The 21315-nt window shown below is 37.7% G+C and overlaps 1 protein-coding gene across 6 annotated transcripts in view; it reads left to right on the top strand.

Annotated features, from left to right (window-relative positions):
- The window catches only part of Su(var)2-10 (E3 SUMO-protein ligase Su(var)2-10), a 97090-nt gene that overhangs the window by 45681 nt on the left and 30094 nt on the right, over window positions 1–21315 (top strand). For all 6 annotated transcript variants that reach the window (XM_068364607.1, XM_068364605.1, XM_068364606.1 and 3 more), the window contains 2 exons: window positions 15754–15941; window positions 16114–16314. In XM_068364607.1, coding sequence (XP_068220708.1) covers window positions 15754–15941; window positions 16114–16314 — 389 coding nt within the window. The remainder of the gene's footprint in view (window positions 1–15753; window positions 15942–16113; window positions 16315–21315) is intronic.

Genomic DNA, 21315 nt, shown 5'->3' with positions numbered 1-21315 from the left:
TTCCATTGTAAAGAAATAATGGGGATTCTGTTTAGTGGTTGTGGCCCTACATATCTGATAGCTGGTTCAGGGAGGGTCGTTGATTCTTCCCTAGTGAATATGGCTGTGAAATGTGAATTCACCAGTTTGCCTTTTTCCAAATCATTTGTTATAAGATTACCCTCCAAGTTTCAAAATGAGCTAATGTTTTTAATTGGTTTTCTACTGTTAACATGTACAAAAAAATCCTTTCCGGTTTTCTTTACTAGGTGAAGTCACTCTATTCTCTTCATTGATCTTGGCATCTCTAACTATTTTCTCTACATTTCTGCGGAACTTTTTGTGTTCAGAAATTTCACTGAGTGGGCGCTGTGAACCCATTATTGTTCCAACACAGAGACTTACCTCAAACTACTTTCTTAGGAGTTACCTGGAATCTCCTCTCAACCGACCAGAGTTTTGTGTAGTCTACCCTACTTCCGTTTTCTGTGGGGACTAACCCAGGCGTAAGGAGAACGTGCCCTGAGGGTAGTCCTGAGCTAGGTCGGCGTTAGCTTGGGTCTCACTCGTCAGTAAGTTCTCTGGTCGCGTCGTGATACCATCACGCCGCTCTCCATTCTCTTGCGACCCTTTGTGTCCCGACTCGTGTGTCCCACGTGGTTACCGCGTGGTATCTCTGTGCTCTCCCTTGTGTTCTCGCGCGTACACTTATTTCCCTTGTGTTTCCCAAGGGATTTCCTTATTCATTACCTTCGTGCCTGTGTCTTGTGGTTGTGTTGTGATGGAGCAGACCCGCCGTTGTCCTGGGCCTAGAGGCGGGAAGTCGTGTGGAGCGTTCCTTTCCAAGCCGAAGGTGGACCCGCATTCCCTTTGCTCTTCCTGTAGAGGCAGAGTGTGTTTGCCGACGGATACGTGCTCGGAGTGTGTTAGCTGGAATGAAATCCAGTGGGTGCGTTATAGCATAAAGAAGAAGAAATCATCTAAACGATCTCCCAGGAAGACTAGCATCTCTTCGCCATTACCGTCACCAGGTGGACGGTCTGATGGGGCTTCTGTCTCTTCTTCCCCTACCCAGGGTAGGGGACGAGGTAAGTCCGTTGCGGGGAAAGTGCCGAGGGCACTTCCCCAAGAGTCTAATTTACATGATGTGGGGATTGCTGGGCCATCACAGGCTAGTGGGGGGCCTGATAGTGCTGTGTCTGGGGGTCTTGGAGACTCTGCCCTTGTGATTGGGGGGCACGTCTCCTCCGATGACCTCATGTGGAGTAACACTGTGCCTGTCTCTTCGCCCGTGTCTTGGGCCTGTGTTTCAGGTACTTCAGCAGCTGATAGCGTCCAGGAGAGATTAGACTCGACGGTAGGGGAGCCCTTCGGGTGGAAGCTCCCGAAAACGCCAGGTAGGTCCCCGTTACGGATGGAAGATGGCCTAGATACCTGGTTCCCCAGCGTAGTGCGACCGACCTCCTTTCCAGCTCCTCTGACGGCGGTTCCGGACTCGTTTTTACAACCCTCGACCTCTAGAACTCAACAGATCGCAAAGACCTCCGTGGCTCCCGTCCGTCGGTCGGGTTATGCAGTATCGTCGGGATCTTCGGAGTGCGGCTCTTCGGTCTCTTCAGAGGGTGAAGCGAGGAGGAGGCTCCGGCGGCGGAGGGAGAGGTCCAGGAGCAGGCGTTCCTGCTCGAGGTCCCGCTCAAGGTCCCGCTCAAGGTATAGTAGAAGACGATCCAGGTCACCGAGGAGGAAGTACAGGAAGAGTTGGTCCCCCAATGGTGAATGGGTCTTCGTTCCCTGCCGGAGCGAGTTTCAGCGTTCTCCAAGCCGCCGGTCCAGGGATTATTCGCCACGAAGGCCCTCGACCAGCCACAAGTATGACCCTCGCAAGGAACAGAGCGAGAAGGCCTCTTCAGGCAGGCGTAAGACCGCGAAGGTTCCGGCTCAACCCGCCCAGCGGGGGAGCCGTGCTTTCGGACGGGCAGCCTGGTCGGGTCAGCACAGCTGACTCGGCCCTTGGACTCACAGGAACGGCTTCCTCCGTCAGGCCAGCCCACGGAAACCGCGTCCTCGTCCTCCAAAGACATTTTACGGACGGTAGTCCTCACCGACACGGCAATTCCCGTCCCGACACCCGGGCCTAGTGCGGAGGTTTCCGTCGGAGCAGACCGCTACCGCCGCAGGGACGTGCTCGTTGAGCTGGAGCCACGACGCCCGTTGGGAGTGCCCGTTGACCCAGCACCTCGGAATCAGGCAGAGGGTGTTGCTGACGACAGGGAAGGTTCCCCAACCGAGGACTCGGCATATCGTAGGGTGATAGGCCTGATACGCAGACATCACCGAATTGAAGAACCTGTTCCAGCCGACGAGGACTCCTGGCGGTCCAGCCTAAGTCGGCTGATGGAGGCCCCCGTGCAGCAGAAAACCTCCCTGGCGCTGCCTGTGGCCAGGGATTTGGTCCTGGGCCGTGCCCACGTGGACAAGATTGTGGCGGGCAATGCCGAGGCCCCCAAGTCACAGAGCTCCTCAAAGTTACTACAGGGACTCAGGTCCCAGAGTAAGTTTTATGTCCCAGAAGGGCAGCGACCGGGAGCCTGCAAAATAGAATCTTCCCTGGAAGTATTGAGCCAGGGTGCCCCAGAAGACAGAGCCGCATCAGCCCCGATTTGTTTTTCGCAGTCGGAGGCTGCAATGATGGAAGAAATGTCCAAAGATTTGGTACACGTCGCCTCCTGGTTGGACTGGTGGACCTCCACTCTGGTAGGTGTTCAAGCCACCTACGACTTGACAGCCCCTGCGAACCAAGACCTCCTGAAGGAACTCATCATCTCCGGGGGAAAGACCTTGAAATTCTTGATTTATCAGTCTCTTGCCCTGTCAGCTAACTGGGTACTTCGGAAAAGGGATACTATCTTGGCCAAGCTTTCCCGGAAGATCCCTGACAGGGAAGCAAGGGCTTTGAGGAGCCTACCGGTGTGGGGTGACTCCATGTTTCCGTTGAAACAACTGGAGGAGCTAATGGAAAAGGTCTCAAAAAGGAAGGATGTGAGCACACCCAGACCTCAACCCGTGAGGAGACCCGCCTACAAGAGGTCAACGTTGGATGGACCCTCTACTTCTCATGCCTCTCCTAGCCTGACGAGGAGAGACGCCCCATCTTCCTCTTGGGCTCAACCACCACAGCCCCCCCGTAGAGGAGCCCCAGCAGCGTCTGCCTCTTTTAGGACGGCATATTCAGCGTCCAGGAGAGGGCGTTCAGGCCGCTCCTCCAGGAGGAGATAGAGTGGGAGGCCCCCTACTCCTGCCCAAGCCTTAGGTTGGGGGATGCCTCAGACAATATTGGCAAGCATGGAGGGCTCACGGTGTGGAGCCCTGGACAGTATCCGTACTGAAAGAAGGGTACAGACTCCCGTTCTTAACGGAACCTCCACCTTTGATTTCAGCCAGCCTGGCGGAGTGGCTGGCACCCAAGGACCCATTGAAGAGGGCAGCCCTTCTAGAAGAAGTGTCCACTATGTTGGAGAAAGGTGCTATGGAAGAGGTCCTACATCCGGGCCCAGGCTTCTACAGCCGACTTTTTCTGGTAGAAAAGGCGACAGGGGGATGGAGACCGGTGATAGACCTGTCAGCCCTGAACAAGTTTGTTTGCAAGACGGACTTCAAAATGGACACCCCGAAGTCGGTCTTGCAGTCCTTAAGGGAAAAGGACTACATGATGACCATAGACCTCAAGGACGCATACTTTCAAATCCCGGTCCACCCCTCAAGCAGGAAGTTTCTCTGGGTGAAGTGGGGTGCCCAGATCCTACAGTTCAAGACACTCTGCTTCGGTTTGTCAACAGCTCCCCAGGTATTCGCGAGTGTCTTCACGACAGTTTCGGTGTGGGCTCACGAGCGGGGTATTCGCCTCATTCGGTACCTGGACGACTGGTTGCTCCTTTCCTCCTCAGAGGGAGTTTTGAGGGAGCAAGGTGTAAGGCTATAATATAGAGCTCCATTTGGTGAATTTTTTTCTATGCAGTATACATTTAGCCCTTTTTTCCTTGTATTTTTCTACAAAGTAGTCCCACTGTGTATCTATCCTGCTTCGTCATATTGTAATTTCTTGATGCATTCCTTCGGCTGTATCCAGTCTATTTATATAATTTTGTTTTCTTTTATATTAGAAATATCTACCTGAAATATAACTATTTTGTTCTTTGGTTATTTTTGCCAATAATTTTACCCAAGACATTGGATACTAAATTTTTTTCTGTTGTTAGCACAACATTTAGTATATTGTTTCCCCCAGTTGGTTTATCGACCCACTCATTGTTGACAAATTCTAGTAGCCTGTATCCCTCTGTGTATGATGTAGAATTCAGTGTCCCAGTTTACCACTGCATTAAAGTCTCCCATTAGGATTGCCAGCTTATTGTTCTTTTCTTGTCCCAGTTGATTATACTGTACAGGTCTTTGTCCTATTCTTGCGATTGTATGTATGTTACTAGTCTGTCTATTTACAAAGGCACCTCCCCCAATTTTGGGGGGTAGCCAACCAAAACAAAATTGTAGTATGGACATGTTGTTTTCTATGGCATTAATATTTGCTCCTATCACTTCATATTTGATTTCTAGTTTGATTTCTATTGGGTTTAAGTGATTCATAGAAAAGAGCATTACCCCTCGACTATGTTCGGTAAAGCGATCCTTCTTGAAAAGCCTATAATCTTGGGTTTCATATTCTATAAAATCCTTTGTTTTATTCTCAAATCCAAGTCTCTTTAATACCTATGATATCTAGTTCCTCACTATCTTTCATTGCCCTGAAGTTTTCTTTTTTCTATTTCTGACTGACTGAGTATTGAATTCTGCCACTCTGAGGGAATTTTCTATCCTTTTTTTTCTCTTCCTCTGTGGCTCTATAAGTTTCTCTGATTTACTAGTGTTTTAGTTTTACTTCTATCTGAATTATCTAAATTGTCTAGCACATTTCCTTTGTTTATTGTTGGAGGATTCTCTAAGGGTTGAGTTTGCCCTTTGTCTGCTGTTTTCCTTAAGCGGTTGTACAGGTCGAGATTAAGTTGGTTTCCGTATAAGTGTACTCTCTTGCCTTTTTCACTGAAGTGAATTCCATATCTTTTGTATAACTTTCTCTTGCCATAGAAAGTGTCATAAGGATGTATGAGTTTGCCTTTATTTTTTGCTGGCATATGGACTTCAGCCTTTCATTTATCACTGGCCTTACCGAGGGTGAAGTGGCTGGCTTTGATTCTCGGGAAAATTCTTGAAATAATTTTACTTTTGATTTTTTTCCTAGCCATTCAAAAGGTTTATTTTTGTAGCTGTTTAATCAAAGGTTCTGTTTGGCCAGTGGCGTCCTTCCTTGGGGAAAGGTCGGTTTTGGATACTTGAACCATCATAGTGGTCTTGTTCTCTGTTATAGTTTTACTAGCTACTTCTATCTTGTGTGTGTTGACACCTGGATAGGACCTGACCTTCCTCTACTTTTTGAGGCTGAAGTGTTCCTTTGGTCCTTTACCACCAAGTCTCTGATTTAGCTATGGTAAACAGCTTTTCCAGAAGGACACTCCAAAATCAGACCATTGTTCTCTGGTCTTGGGTAGTGCCATAGTCTCTGTACCATGGCCTTCCAATGTCTTGAATTAGAGTTCACTTGCTAAGGGGCACACTCTGTCATGGTGTTCTATCTTAATTCTCTTGTTTTTTTTTCAAGTTTTTATAGTTCCTTAAGTGAAGGTTCTAATTTAATGTTACTGCTCTCGAAATATTTTATTTTGATTGTTTATTCAGTATTTGTTTACAACAGCACACTCTCCATTTAATCCAAAAGTATGCAGCTCTCCTCTTCTTGTACAGTAATTAGGAGGTTCTTTAAATGGGGAGAAATAAAAAAATGGCAAGATATGTTGAGGAATGGGGGAGGGGTTATAAAAAAAAACCTAGCTTGGTTTCCTCACTAAACGACCTGGAACTTACATCGTCAACATAGTCAACCTAACAGAAGTTTGTGATGCCAGCGTACATAAACAGAAGTTTGTGATGCCAGCGTACATAAACAGAAGTTTGTGATGCCAGCGTACATAAACAGAAGTTTGTGATGCCAGCGTACATAAACAGAAGTTTGTGATGCCAGCGTACATAAACAGTAGTTTGTGATGCCAGCGTACATAAACAGAAGTTCGTGATGCCAGCGTACATTTGATGTACCGTACATTCAAAATATATACTAAATTGAAAATTGAGTAATCACTCAAAAGTGTTATTATTTGTGAATTGTATATTGTATGGACACTTTTGAGTAATTACTCCATTTTTAATTTAGTATATACTGTACTGTATTTTGAATAGATGTCAAATGTACGCTGGCATCACGCACTTCTGTTTGTGTACACTTGCATCACAAACTTCTGTTAGGTTGATGATGTTGATATTAGTTCTAGGTCGTTTAGTGAGGAAACCAAGCTAGTATTTTTTATAAATCCTCTCCCTGCTCAACATATCTTGCCATTTTTTGTTTTCCCCCCATTTAAATAACCTAATTACTGTATAGGAAAAGGAGAGATGCAGGACTGCCTAATTTTGGAGTAAATGGAGAGCCTGCTCTTGTAAACAAATACCGTTTATTTTTCTCTTGTAGTTAATTTATTTACTAGTTTCCTTTCCTCACTAGGCCATTTTTCCCTGATGGAGCCCTTGGGCTTTTAGCATCTTGTTTTTTCAACTAGGGTTATAGCCTATCATGGAATAATAATAATAACAACACTGTCTCAACTTCCTATTCCTCTGCTAGGAGGGAGAATCTGTTTCTGGTAGCAGTTACATTTCTAGACTATTGTTTCATCTTGCCCTTTGCTACCCTTCCTATAGTGGGCTTCATGAACTCAGTTTTTGTTAGTAATTATTTTCTAATCAAGTTTTGACCTTGATTTTACCTTATTTTTCATTGCTTGAATACATCGTTTATTGTTTCTTTGTTTATTATTTCCAACGGTTGGCACTTAATCTCTTATCATTTGTTTTCTTAGCTCATGGTTTTAATTATTTTACTTACTGTTCCTGCTGGCAGAACAGGTGTACCTTATTACTGTGTTGGTTTTCAGCACACCCTTCTTTGAAATTGATTTGCCATTTGTTTATCTGACACTTTGAGCATCTATGCTTTAACTTCAGTTTCTTATTCTTGAATTTCTTTATTGTGTTACATATACTGTATCTATTTGGAGATCTTTGCTAATTACTTCTATACTTACTTGATTTTTTACCACTAATATAAAAGAAAGATTTATTTTTTGTGCACCTCCTATATATAGATGATTGAAGACCTTACTTGTTTATGACAAACAACCTACACTTGATACCAAAGATTAAGTGCTGTTCCTCCTAATCCTCAAAAGGAGTAAAGAAGTAGGAAATAAAACACTCAAAACTTACCCTGCCAAGAAAATCCAGCAATGTTACACCAAAATGACATAACTGAGAGTGGCTACTGTATTGGAATTAAAAAATAACTTTAACACAAGAAACTCAAGAGAAATACTATATAGGTGTAGAAGCTAATGCAAAAAGTTTTTATAGCTTTCAGTCAGTAAACTGAATTATCCGATTCCCTTGTGCTACTTTGCTGTTTATACCATGCACGATATCCCCAGGCGTCAGGCTTTGTTGTAGACCGTTGAAAGGAAGGATCCGATAAAATATGTCACACGGGTTAGAAATAATGCAACATTGACTTTTAACATTTAAAATTAGTGGTTTGACAATGAAATATTATTAAGGAAAAAGTGAATTTTCCCATTTTGGGAAATTATACAATTACCTTGATATAAAGTTTATAGGAAAATAATAGATAATGAAGTTGTATGTACATATTTAATAGATTAGATTTTATGAAATGCATATGCAGTGTGTGTGTGTTTTAATTTATGCTTGGTTTAAATATTAATTAAATAATAAGGGTTTACTCATGTCTTGCTTTGAAAGTATGCTGTATTCACCCACCGAAATATAGGCAAGAATATAAAAAAAAAATAAAAAAGTAACTAAAACTTTTACAGTAGTTTAGTAATATTGTTTAATGATAATAGTAATGATGAGGACAAGAGTGTTAGTGATGATAATTGCATTTCTATTATTTTTTTATTTGTAGTATTATTTAAAATTATTAGAATAGTTATGATGATCATCCTCCTTTTCTCATCATAAGCATCATCGATAATGCACTATTCAGATTGCCAAAACATTTTATGAACTAATTATCAAGTTCTTTTTCCTTACTTGTATGACCCTATTTTTATCTCTTAAGAACTCCACAGAACCTGCATCTTTCAGGTGGCCATTTGAGTCATTCTGCAGCTTTAATCTTCCATTTAAATTGTGACTTAGTTGTAGATGAATGATGGATATGTGGTGAAACCAATCTATTTTTTAATAAAATTTATATTTTTCAATACAAACTCTTTTAACTTATAGTGTACTCCCTCTAGCTGTGCTTTTCTTTTCTTTATTTCATATGGCCCAAAAGAGAAGTGAAACAGGTCATTGATGGATGTCTCTGAAGCCTACTACTTTTCCTCTTGTCTGTCTGGACATTTGGAGACTTAACATGTAGGCTGTGTATGAAAGGTGCTTATTTATTAAAAGAAAATTAGTGTACAGGAAGACAAATCTTATTTTCTTGGAATGTTTTTTTTTTTTTAGGATAGGGTGTTTTTAGTGATTTTTTATTCTGATTAAGTTGATATCATGAAGAGGTGTTTTTTTCTAGATTAAGTATGCAATGGGAATTTTGCTAACTTTTGCAGGTTCAATAAAAATATATTTTATGAATTTTTTTTATATGGTAAAATTACATTTTTCTTATTTGCCCTGGTATTACAGTCGTGATAGAGAGGGTTTTTGTCAAGCAGTTGATGGTTGCACATCACGTTTTCATAGTATTTTCCAGATGATTTTTTTATACTTTCAAAATATTTTTGTATTGACAAAGTTTGTTCAGGTTTGAATATTTAAGTCTATTGCCACCATGATAATTTGCTAGTATCTTGAAATTTATAATTAGCATTGTTTTATGTCTGGTTATTGAAAAGGACTACCTTTTTTGTTCAAATTATGTATGTAAAGTGGTCAGTCAAAGGTGTGGTAAAGAATAGAGGGTTAGGAATGAATGTAAAGAGAATTATAGTTAAGAAAATGCTTATACAAACTGATATATTTATTAGAGTTGTGGGGAATGAATGTGACAGAAAGACGGAAATTGAATGTGTTGCAGATGTAGTATCTGAGGAGTATGGCTGGTGTATCTTAATTGGATAGAGTTAGGGATGAAGTAGTAAGAGTGAAAACGGGTGTTAGGAATGATTTAGCAACTGGAGTGAATATAAATGTGTTGAGGTGGTTGGTTGTGTAGAGAGGGTGGAAAATGGTCGTGTGCTGACTAAGGTGATGAATGCAAGGGAGGATAGATATGAGAAAGGCAAAAGACTGTGCTAGGAATATAAATGAATGACAAGCTATTGTGACATAGTTTCAGAAAGTCCGAGGTGGTACGAGGATAGATATGAGAAAGGCAAAAGAGCGTGCTAGGAATATAAATGAATGACGAGCTATTATGACATAGTTCCGATAAGCCCTGCAGCTACCTTGTGTTACCTCATGGTGACCGCAGAGGTAGCAGCAGTAGGGGGATCAGCATATAGAATTTGATTTGTGTTGGAAGATGTGGGGAGGATGGGCTGTGGTACACTAGCATTGCCAACCAAACTCGACTGAGGCCCTTGTCAGGCAAGAAGGAAAAATCCTCTTTAGTTTCTTTTGGATGTTGGCTACCTCCCAAAATTGGGGAAGTGCCATGGTAGGTAAATGTTTGGCTTTCTACTCCATCTTTCTTTATCTATTCACTTTTCTAAGTGGAGTATATAAATTATTATAATTCTTAGTATTCATTAAATTGATGAAATAGAAAATAATAAAGGTAAGGTGTTTTAGCCAACCTGTATTGCATATTGTATAGGCAGGCACATTCCAAATTGTTTTGTGCAACCATTCTCTTTTGAAGAGATTAAATATGAAAGGAAATGTATCTCTTCTATACCATTCTCTATTTCAGTACAGTATTCTCTTCCAGAGGGCTTTGATTGATTTGAGAGACTCGTTCCGTGTATTAAGATTGTGGTGGTTCATTCAGTTTTAGATGTATCTATTTAAAAAATTCTATTTGCATACCATATACCTTTCCATTAGCTTCATTCTTCCTGTGTGGTAGGGTATGCGTCAGAGGTCTGCAATTCAATGGAAAATCATTTAAACGTGTGTCAACTCTTTATTTTTATAATCTGATGGCATTACATATATCTTTATGAATGGTTTTGTTAATAATGCCTTTCCCTTCATCCTTATCATCATCATTTAGTTTTCATCTATCATATCTTGCACCTGCAAGTCTGTGTTTGCATTGTTTGGGCTATTTCAAAAGCCAAAAGGATTGGGGTGTTCCAAACCTCCTTCCTACGCAACTGAAAACTAGTTTGATGCTGGGCTAATATAGTTATGAAGAAACAAACTGGCGATGTGAGAGGTTTCCTGTTTGATTCCTTCCTCAGTCGCAAATAATGGGAAAGGTTTAGATCTACTAAACCCATTGTTTTTCCTTTTAGAGGAGTGACAAAGAGGTAATAATTAAGCTAATGTCTATAGTAATCAGGCCACTGATAATTTACATAGGTATTATTGTGTTTACTTCCTCTAGACATTGACAAATACCCCAGGGGCATCATTGGTGTTGGATGTTTACCACACCAAATAAGGAGGCTTCAAATTATGCTTTGTATGCCTTCAGGCACACATGCCCATTTTTCCAACAGATTAACTTGAGTTGAGGAAAGGCAGATGGCATATGGTAGTTTTCTGATGGGTGTTTAAAAGCAATTTAGGATGGTACTTATGCTGGAGGAGCTTGTCGAGAGAAGTTTTATCATAGGTGTAGATATGTGTAGGAGCCATGAATGTGAGGAGTCATCAGAGTAGACTACAGTCTTAGCATCTTTTTTATTTTATTTTTGACAAAGCTTTCCACTTTTGTTAGATCCAGAAGATTTTGACATCTACAGTTGTGACCATGAAAGGCTACAGCCATTGAAAAGTACAAGTTTAAAGGTTTCTCATGAAAGTGCCAATGCCTTAGCATGACAGTGCCCGAGAATCAGTGCCCAAGCCCGCTCTCCTTCAAGCTACGACCAGGGGACGGCTAGGCAATAGCTGTTGATAACTCAGCAGGTAGACCTAGTTGCTCCTGCAAACTTCCCATTCTTATCTAGAATGAGGGTATTGTTGTAAACACTACAAGAAACTATCAAGGTTGAGTGGGTCTCAAGTCCCATTCCCGCAGATCACCAAAACAAACGTTTCCAATAGACTACCATAACCCATAAAGATGAGCTTGATGCTGCATCAGCAAGTTATTATCATTATTGTTACCCAGACTTGGCACTCTGGTAGTATGGCTGCATTGGAAAACCATAAGGCACAGAAAGTACTACTCTAGGTAACTGGAGGGCATCAGTAACCAAATAGATTGGGATTGCTATGGTATTTGGGCTGCTTATACTAAAAAAAAATGATAATTGTCAAAATAATGTTGGTTACCAGAAGAGTACAGTACCACACAAAAAGAGATTATACCATGTATGTGAGTCTTGGAAAGGAATTTGACAGTAGTGAGCTGGAAAGTAAAACTTGTCTAGTTGGAGCTGAGACTCTACCTTAACACTAGTTGTGGAGTGAAGGCAGTGTCAGGGAAACAAGAGGGGGGAATAAATGCGTCTCTATCAAGGATTAGCACAAACCTTTGCTGATAATCACCATAATGGTGGGAGCTGTAAAGAACTGCAGGAAAGAAGTCAATGGGAACTTTTTTATCCAAGTTAATCAGCAACAAAAACTGAGGAAGAGCTGTTGCATTGTCATCAGGTCAGTTAGAAGGGGAGAATGTGGAATGAAGAGGAGTGAGCTGAAAATCAATAAAAGCATAACTGGCATAGTGGCAACTGGTAATAAGAATTTACAATTAGAAAAGTGGCCATTTTGTTGTGAGAGGATCTTCAGGGTGAAATTTGTTCCTTGTACAAAATGTAGCATGGTATGTACTATGTACCAAATGTAACATAGTGTATACTGTGTACCAAATATAACTGATATCACTAGAAATGACCTGAATTACCAAATGTACAGTAAGCAAGATTTATTTTTTTAAAAGTGTGACCTTGAAAAGGTTAAGATTTATGGCTGGAGGTTGTAGGGAAGAATATTTGATGAAAGAGGGTTTAGAGAGAAGTGGTGTCCAGAAGCTGGAAACAAGTTTAGGGATTCAAAGATTTGTTGAACATGATAACGAGTAGCTGGGCAGCAAAGCAATAGGAATGGAAATTGCAAAATGAAAACCTGAAGAGGGTACCAGAGCTTTGTGGAAAAAAGGTGATAAATGAAGGTGGAACTGTTGTGTGTAGGAAGATAGATCTTAGGGCAGGGATGTGTTCAGAGGACTTTTTCATGTCTAAACCCTGTTATTTAAATGTTTATGATGGTGGTCACAAGGACAGGATCAGAGCATTTTCTACCTTAATCCAGCAGTTCATTCCAAATCCTCCAGCCGAGCCAGGACAATCCCTAATCAGATGCATGGTGTGTTTGAAAAAGTGTTGTTTCTCAGATTGTTACTTCAGCGGCAGTTTGTATATTTCTAGTGGGCTCTGTCTCTAGCGGACAGTAGTCGAGCCATTGCCTTGAATGATACATTCTACTTTGTCTCCATCTTTTCCCACTTTTATGTGGGGTCGATGTTTCTGGCCAGCGTTATCCATCTACCTCTTTAACCCAACGCGTCGCCTACGGAGGACGCCCTAGCATTAATTCTAATCTCATAATCTCCATTGACCATATTGGTTTTGGCTAATTTTTCATGGCCGGATGCCTTTCCTGCCGCCAACCCTCCCCATTTACCCGGGCTTGGGACCGGCACCAAATTGAGGCTGGCTTGCGCCCCTCAGTGGCTGGGTTCCTTGAATGATACATTGAGGGATGTTTATTGATGCCAGGACTTAGGTCATCTATTCGAAGAAGTTCTGTTGATTCTGCTCACCCCAGAGATGATGTTCATAGATCTGTTAGTTTATCGAGTCCTGTTGGATCTAAAAGTATTTGCATTATTAAAAAGGATTAGTAGATTCATGCATTCATTGGAAAAATCACACCAGATATATTTTCGTTTGTTCACAACTTCACTGCAAGAGTGTACCTAATTGTGTGGAGAGCACCTAAACATGGGACAGCCAGAACACACGAATATTAAGAATACCTTTATACCTTCCGCAAGTTTCACAGAAGACTTCTTTTATGTCTTGTGTTGGCCTTTTGGCACTATATTCTTGATATCAGATTCAAGGGCAATAGCACCATATTGTTTCTTCACTGGCCATTGTATCTATGAGGTCTCTAAGATAGATGATTCTGAACTTAATGTAACAGGTGATGAAGTGGGCTGGCATGATAATTTATATTTTCCAAAAATCAGAGGGCTTTTTACTTTTGGTGCCTATTTTCTTTTTAAAATGCAGACATACTTCAGTTTTTTTCAATTTCTGTGAGGAGTTCAGCGCACAAGGATTATTTGTTTTTGTTGCAACCGATATTTATGGATAGTCTAGTTCTACCTTTGTCATTAATTGACTAAGTTATTTTTAATCACAGGTAGCCTAGCTTGATTTCTTGTAATGGCTTTGGAGAAATCATCATCATTTTCTTAACTCCATCTTTCATTCATTCTTTCATGTTGGCATCCTCAAGATTAGATTTTTAGGGTTAGTAGCTTTTGCATTTTGCTAAAGTGATGGGTTTATGCTCCAAGGAAGATGTTAATCAATTACAAGCTTGATTGTTTTACCTTTGTTTTACCTTGAAAAATGCTCGAGTTGATCGCACTTTTGATCCCTATATGTACCAGGCACCGAGTTCTTTCCTGGATCCTACCATTATATAAAGTGACTGAAGATATGAAAATTTACTCTTTTATCTGAATTGTGATTTTAAGAGATACATCAAGAATTTAATTTCAGTCGAATTCCAGTGAGGTGGAAATCTAAATTGGAATTTATCTTCACTGGTAAACAATCTCTTATTACAGATTTATTTCTTAATGTCACTGTAATTATTGTGAGCTTATTGTAAGCTGTACTTGTAAGGCCACTGACTTATAAGTGTTATATATTACCATACTGTATATGGTCACTTTGTTCAAAACTAATGATAAAAAAAGCATGCCAAATAGATGCAAGGGATCAAAACTGCTAATTTAATCTTCACTAGATTTGGGCAATAATAATATTTATTTGTATTTTTCGATACTGATTGTTGAATACTTTCATTATAGCTAAGTCTGACTTCATTAAATCAAAAACCTCCCAATGTTTATATGAATTAGATCAATAAGCAATCTCCTATTGTATTATATGGTTTTGATAGAATTCTATTTTTTTTCATTCATTGCTACCCTTTTATTGTCATCATCATCATCAGCTATTGCAAAAGGGGTAAGAGGGAGAGAGATTAGATTTGCACAGATATTGTTGTCTTGACCAAAGTCTTGGTAAATTTACTAGATTATTCTAGTTCGAATCATATTGGATAGTCTATCATAGTCTGACTTACTGAGCACTTACTGTATATGAATGATTGAGCTAATAGTTTTTCATATAAACAGATTGGTCAGTCATTTAGTATGATCACTTCTACTGGTTATACTGATTTTACACCCTCATTTCTATACAAGACTAATATCATGAAAACCATGAACTCTATCAGAACACTAATTATATCCTATTTTCATAGGACAGTATGAAAAATATATTTTTTAAACAAGAATTGACATATTTAAAGTTGCAATAAGACTAAGAATCTTAAAATATATCTGCCAAGCTTGTGAAGGTTTTGAAATATCAATTGTAGCCTTGAAAATTAGTCACTTAGTCTTTCTTACAATGTAAATTATTTGATTCTTGTTGAAACATTTGAAAACTTGAATTAAATTTACTGTGAAGTCAGTGTGAATCAATCAATTGTTAATGTGGGAAAGCCCCTTTTACGTAATTCCAAATGGCTGTGTTTAAATTAAGAATGGTTTTCATAGTGACAATCTGGCATTGCCACAGTAATTTACTTTTGATAACAACTGCCTTACTCGCTACCCCTTTAATTAGTCATGGGTTAGAGATCTCGTGTGTCATAGATGAATGGTGTTCCATCCATTTTAGTATTGTACACTGTAATCCTTAGCCATATCGCGGTTCACTTAACCTATTACTCCTTTATTACATCGCAGATTTATAAATTTTTTTCATGTAAATCTGTATCGCCTGTTCCTCTATATCGTTAGTTTCTGAAGGCAGATATTTTTTATATTTTGCTTTTTATATTTTGCATATTTTTTTATTAAATGCAAAAAGTAATTTTTGGAGCTCATAAAAGCATAGATTTTTAAAGAAAAAAAAAAGGAAAATTTCTTGAAATGATGTAAATAAAAATTTCTGTATCTACTTTGCGGTTTTTCAGCTTATTGTTTGGAGTTTTGAATATAACACCCAAAATAGGCGAAGGATTAGTGTACTCTAAATTTGCATTTTCAAGTTTTCTTAGCCCATTTTTTGTTCTAACAGTTTCTAAACTGATGACCATACGAAAAGATATTTTGGTTGGCATATTGTATTAAGATTTTTTAAATTTTCTTTCTAGGTACTTCCAAGAAGTTCTACAAGAAAACTCTGTGTGCAATGAAGTTACGTTACATAAGGATGGACATTGGACGCCGTTAATGCCAAAAAAAGAACAGAAGGAACCACAGGTTGAAAAAAGAAAATCTGAAGTCGCTGTTGAAACCTTGAGTGATGACAGTGATGATGATGATGGAGATCCAGATGATGGTTAGTGAAGCTCATTACGAAGCGTATTTATCCTTGAAAAAAAAAGTAGAATATAAACTTATTATTTTTTGGTTATGTTACTTAGTAGTAGGATTTAAATTGTTATAAATTCATATGTTGGGAAAAAAATTATCCAAACTACTTTTGTTACGTGATTTTTTTTTAATTGCAGCACCTATTGTAGAAGAAGTTAGCAACAAAAAGAAGAATCCTGAACCGGAGATCATAACCCTTACTGACAGTGAAGGGGAAGATGATTGTGGTCCCCCACCAGCAAAGAAATTAAATACCACTCAGACAACATCTACGTCTTCGTCAACCACAACCACAACTACCACAAATAGTACTGGGGCCACCACTCCACAGGAATCAGGTAGGTGGAATTATCACTCTCTCATGGGAATGTGTAGTGGTTGTAGTGGTGGAGGTGTATTCCCTCGTAGTATTTACCTTTGTGCACCAAGCTCGTTTTGGTGTGTTAGGTGGATTGCAAAATTTAATAAAGTATGTATTTATTGTTTTTAAGTTCAGTTATGCTGAGCCCTTGCTTGATGGTCCTCTCTGCTCTTGTGGTGCATTTCTGTTGAGAAATTATTATTGTTGTTATTAACTTGGTCTTAGTTGTTATTAGTAATGTGAGTTTTATCATTACACTTTAGTTAATTGTGGGATATTATTTAAACATGTTTTATTTGCTCTATGTTACCTCTAATCACAGTGTGCTGTTCTTTTAGAAATGGAAATTAACATTTAGGGGGAATATTGTTTTTAGCTTTATGGGTCCACATTCAGCTAGCTGTTTCATGCCAGTTGCACATACCTGTGTTGTCTTTTTTTTTTTTTTTTTTTTCTTTTTTTGCATTTTTAAACAGCTTGTTTTGAGGTTTTAACTTTTGTTCTTTGAAACTTTGTAATTGTGTGAGTGAGCAGTTGTATAAGGTTTGGTACTAATTCCGTAGAACATGCCGTCATGAATACTTTTTCAAGTCTGTTCCTGTCACCAAGCGGTAATGGTTACGCTGCTTTGGATGAGTGGTTTCTTTGTATTTATATGGCTTAGTTATAACTCCTAACATCCTTCAGAGGTGTAGGCTGTAAATATTGTGTAAGTTGCGTATGCAGAGAAAATATTCAGTTTTGCCAATGTGGAAACATTTTGAATGGTCACTTTCTGTAATGAGTCACTGGGATCTTAGCATGCTACGGATTTTGAGCTGATGAACTAAAAGGTCAACTTCTAACATTCAGAGAAACTAATCTCTTAATGTAAGCAATGTGCTGCTTGCTTTTGTCACCGAGTTTTCTGTGTGGAAAAATATTGATAGCACATGACACTTTATTTATTGATAAATATTTTATGCATAGACCATTTTCATAAACTGATTATTAGTTGTTTGCAGATTTGTGTGTGTTGATTTTATGGGTACTTATACTTCTTAGTTTTTGAGAAAGCAAATATAAGTTACTTTTAACCCTATTCATGTTCACATTACATTGAGAGATGGGTCAAAATCTCTGCATTCATGCAATAAAAAGGGGGCATGTGGGTTTCTTTGTTGGAAACATCCACTGGGAATATTATTAACCAATGATATATGATAATAATTGTAAGTTTTTGATGAAGCATACTTGATTTTCACCCTGAAGTTGATAAGAAAGTATATTGCAGGATTTTCTGAGATTACTAAAAAAAGTTGCATAGTATTCATAAAAACTTCTTATGCCTAAACGTCCTACTGTTATGCATGTGTTAAACAAATTTTATAATACATATTAAAAAATTTTATTAGTTATTTAGTTATAGGTTTCCCATTGACCAGAAGAGCGTAGTACAGTAGCAGGGGTTGTTATTACTCACAGTGAAAGATTAGGTAGATTAATTTAAGAAGGAGTTAGAAGACGAATTGAGACAACTTTTATTAAGGAAAAATTTCTAGTTTGACTTTTTTCATGCAAACCATAATTCATATACAGCTCACATTCATGGTGGCCTAGTATCTTGACATACTGCAGTAATTGTTTTATATGGCAGAAAAAGGAGTAGTTGTTCACACAATTTAGTTAGAAGCTTTGGTATAAAAAATCACCAGTGTCATGTTTATGTTTGCACTAGTAGGTAAGCAGCATTCCCTAGATAATTTTCTAACTAGATATGTTATGTGATTCATGGAAATAAGACATGAATGGACAGAAAAAGATGAAATTAAGATTTCCAAATATAATTAGCCCATTTGCAACCATAGTTCAAAGAGCAGAATTCTACAAGCTTGAGATCTCCAAAAGTCTTTGCGATAACAAAGTTCAAGTGAAAGAATCTTAATATTTCAGGACTTGAAAGCTAAACTCATTAGTTAAGCTTCTTGGAAACAGGAATGTGGCAATTTTTAATCGTGCTTACTTTCAAAGGGAACCTTTAGGCTTGCCTTTTTAAAAATAAATGACAGAACTTTCTGGTTTTGAGTAAAGAAGGAACAGTCATGTCTTCCAAGCAACGTTTTTATTTTAATACGAACCCAACACTGGTTTAACATACGTTAATATACTCTCTCCTCTTAGCCCTACTTCATTTACCTGTCATATCGAGATAAGGAAAGGTGCGGCAGGGTATCAATGGATACTTAGTGTTCCCGGTGGAACATGCAGAAAGAAATCCTACAATTAATTCTGTCTTGTTCAACAAAGGACTGCAGTATATGTGCTGGGACCATGACTGTGGGCCCCTTATGAGTGATGGAATTATATTGAAAAAATTATCAATGTTTTATAAAAGATATTATTTCATGTCATATTTCTTAACTCATATCTATATAATTTCTTTTACTTTCCTTATCAGGTCTTTATCCTCTTAGATTTTATGCTGAGTTTTTAGCTCTAAAGCCTATTTCTATCAACCTCCCTCCTGGTTAAATTTTCAGCCAAGTATTATTTTTTTGAAATCATATCTGTAACCATTATGTCATATATACTGGGTGTTTGTAAATTTGTGTCTTGGTTTTAGTGTGTTTTTGTATTCATATATAAAACATTATTCATACATATTCCTTTTCTAAAAGCTTATAAGATTTTTGTAGGATATGCTAATTAAAGTAAATTAAAATACATACCTGTTCAAATTTTTTTATGCATTGATTAATTACAAGTTTATCCATTATATCAAGGGCGGCATAGCTGTCATTTAAAGGGACTGACTGCAGATGAGTTTTCTCTGATTCCAGCCAAAACACGCCCCAAACTAAACAAATTGCATACGAGACAAAACTTGTCACTTTTCTAAATAATTTAGAGCAATTCTTTTTACTGAAGTCATTAATATTTTTATAAAAGGACATTAAAACCGAGACTCGAATTTATGGACACTAATTTATATATATATATATATATATATATATATATATATATATATATATATATATATATATATATATATATATATATATATATATATATATATCTGTATTTATAAATAAATATATATATATATATATATATATATATATATATATATATATATATATATATATATATATATATATATATATATATATCTGTATTTATAAATATATATATATATATATATATATATATATATATATATATATATATATATATATATATATATATAGATATATATATATATATATATATATATATATATAAATATATAAATATATGTATATATATATATATATATATATATATATATATATATATATATATATATATATATATATATATATATATATATATATATATATATATCTATATCTAGATACAAAAGACCAGAAAAATTACTACCCATTATTTATTTTCCGTATTATCTCTTATCTCTATCTCTAGATACAAAAGCAGGATGATATAAGCCCAGGGGCTCCATCATACAATGTAGCCCAGTGCGGAAAGGAAACAAGAAAAAATAAAATATTTTAAGAACAGTAACATTAAAATAAATATTTTCTATATAAACTATATAAACTTAATAAAATAAGAGGATGAGAAATAAGATAGAATAGTGTACCCTCAAGCAAGAGAACTCTAAACCAAGACAGTAGTACAGAAGCTATGGAACTACCTAAGACTTGAGAATAATGGTTTGATTTTGGAGTATCCTTATTCTAGAAGAGCTGCTTACCATAGCTAAAGAGTCTCTTCTACCCTTACCAAGAGGAAAGCCACTGAACAATTACAGTGCAGTAGTTAACCCCTTGGGTGAAGAGGAATTGTTTGGTAATCTCAGTGTTGTCAGGTGTATGCGGACAGAGGAAAATCTGTAAAGAATAGGCCAAACTTTTCGGTTATGTGTAGGCAAAGGGAAAATGAACCGTAACAGAGAGAAGGATCCAATGTAGTACTGTCTGGCCAGACTTTGAGAAAGCTTTTGATTTGTCTAAACTTCATCAGTAATGAAAGCACTTGAAAGACAAGGAATAGATTGACCTTATGTTAGAACACTTGAAATACAGCAATCCTGAAGCTCTACATAAAGATATTGAGAAAATTCCGATTGAGGAAGGAGTTTGACAGGGAGACCGCATCTCTTCTTAATCATTCAGAGCGTGCCCAAGATTTTTTAAGAATTTAAATGGGGAAAATACGGGAATCAACATTAATGGGTAATACCTTAACAACTTGAAATTTTGCAGTTGACATAATTCTATTTAGTAAATCATGGGAAGAATTGCAAAAGACAATAGAAAACTTCAATAGAGAAAGCAGAAATGTAAGGCTGAAATTTGATATAGTTAAACTAAGATAATATTCAATGAAATTGCAGACACAACATTTAACGGTTATGGACGAACCTTTAGAGATTGTTAATGAATATATGTACAGTACTTGGGATAGACAGAAAGTGTTTTCCCAGGAGACAGAAAAAGAGTGACATGGATATGAGAGCAAACTAAATTAGAGGATTTTCTAACATGTAAATAAAAGAAATGGACATGGGCAGTACATATAATGAAAATGACAGATAATAGATTAACAAAAGGAATAACGTAAGGGGTCCCTAAAGATTGCAAAAGAAGCAGGGGAAAGGAGAAAAGCCGATGGATTGATGAGCTAAAAGATTTGTTGGTATATATGGGCATAGAAAGACCATAAGCAGATGATAGTGGAAGGTTATGTCTGAGGCCTTTTTCCTGCAGTGAACTAGCTAAGGCGGGTGGTGATATTTTATATATATATATATATATATATATATATATATATATATATATATATATATATATATATATATATATATATATATATATATATATATATATATATATACATACAGTAATACCTTGAAATACGAGTTTAATCCGTTCCGGTACCAAGCTCGTATATCAATTTGCTTGTACAGTATCTCAGATGAATTTTTCCCTTATAAAAT

This window comes from Palaemon carinicauda, chromosome 41 (assembly GCF_036898095.1).
Source record: "Palaemon carinicauda isolate YSFRI2023 chromosome 41, ASM3689809v2, whole genome shotgun sequence".
Classification (NCBI taxonomy): Eukaryota; Metazoa; Arthropoda; class Malacostraca; order Decapoda; family Palaemonidae; genus Palaemon; species Palaemon carinicauda.
This window is presented reverse-complemented; position numbering and strand designations above follow the sequence as displayed.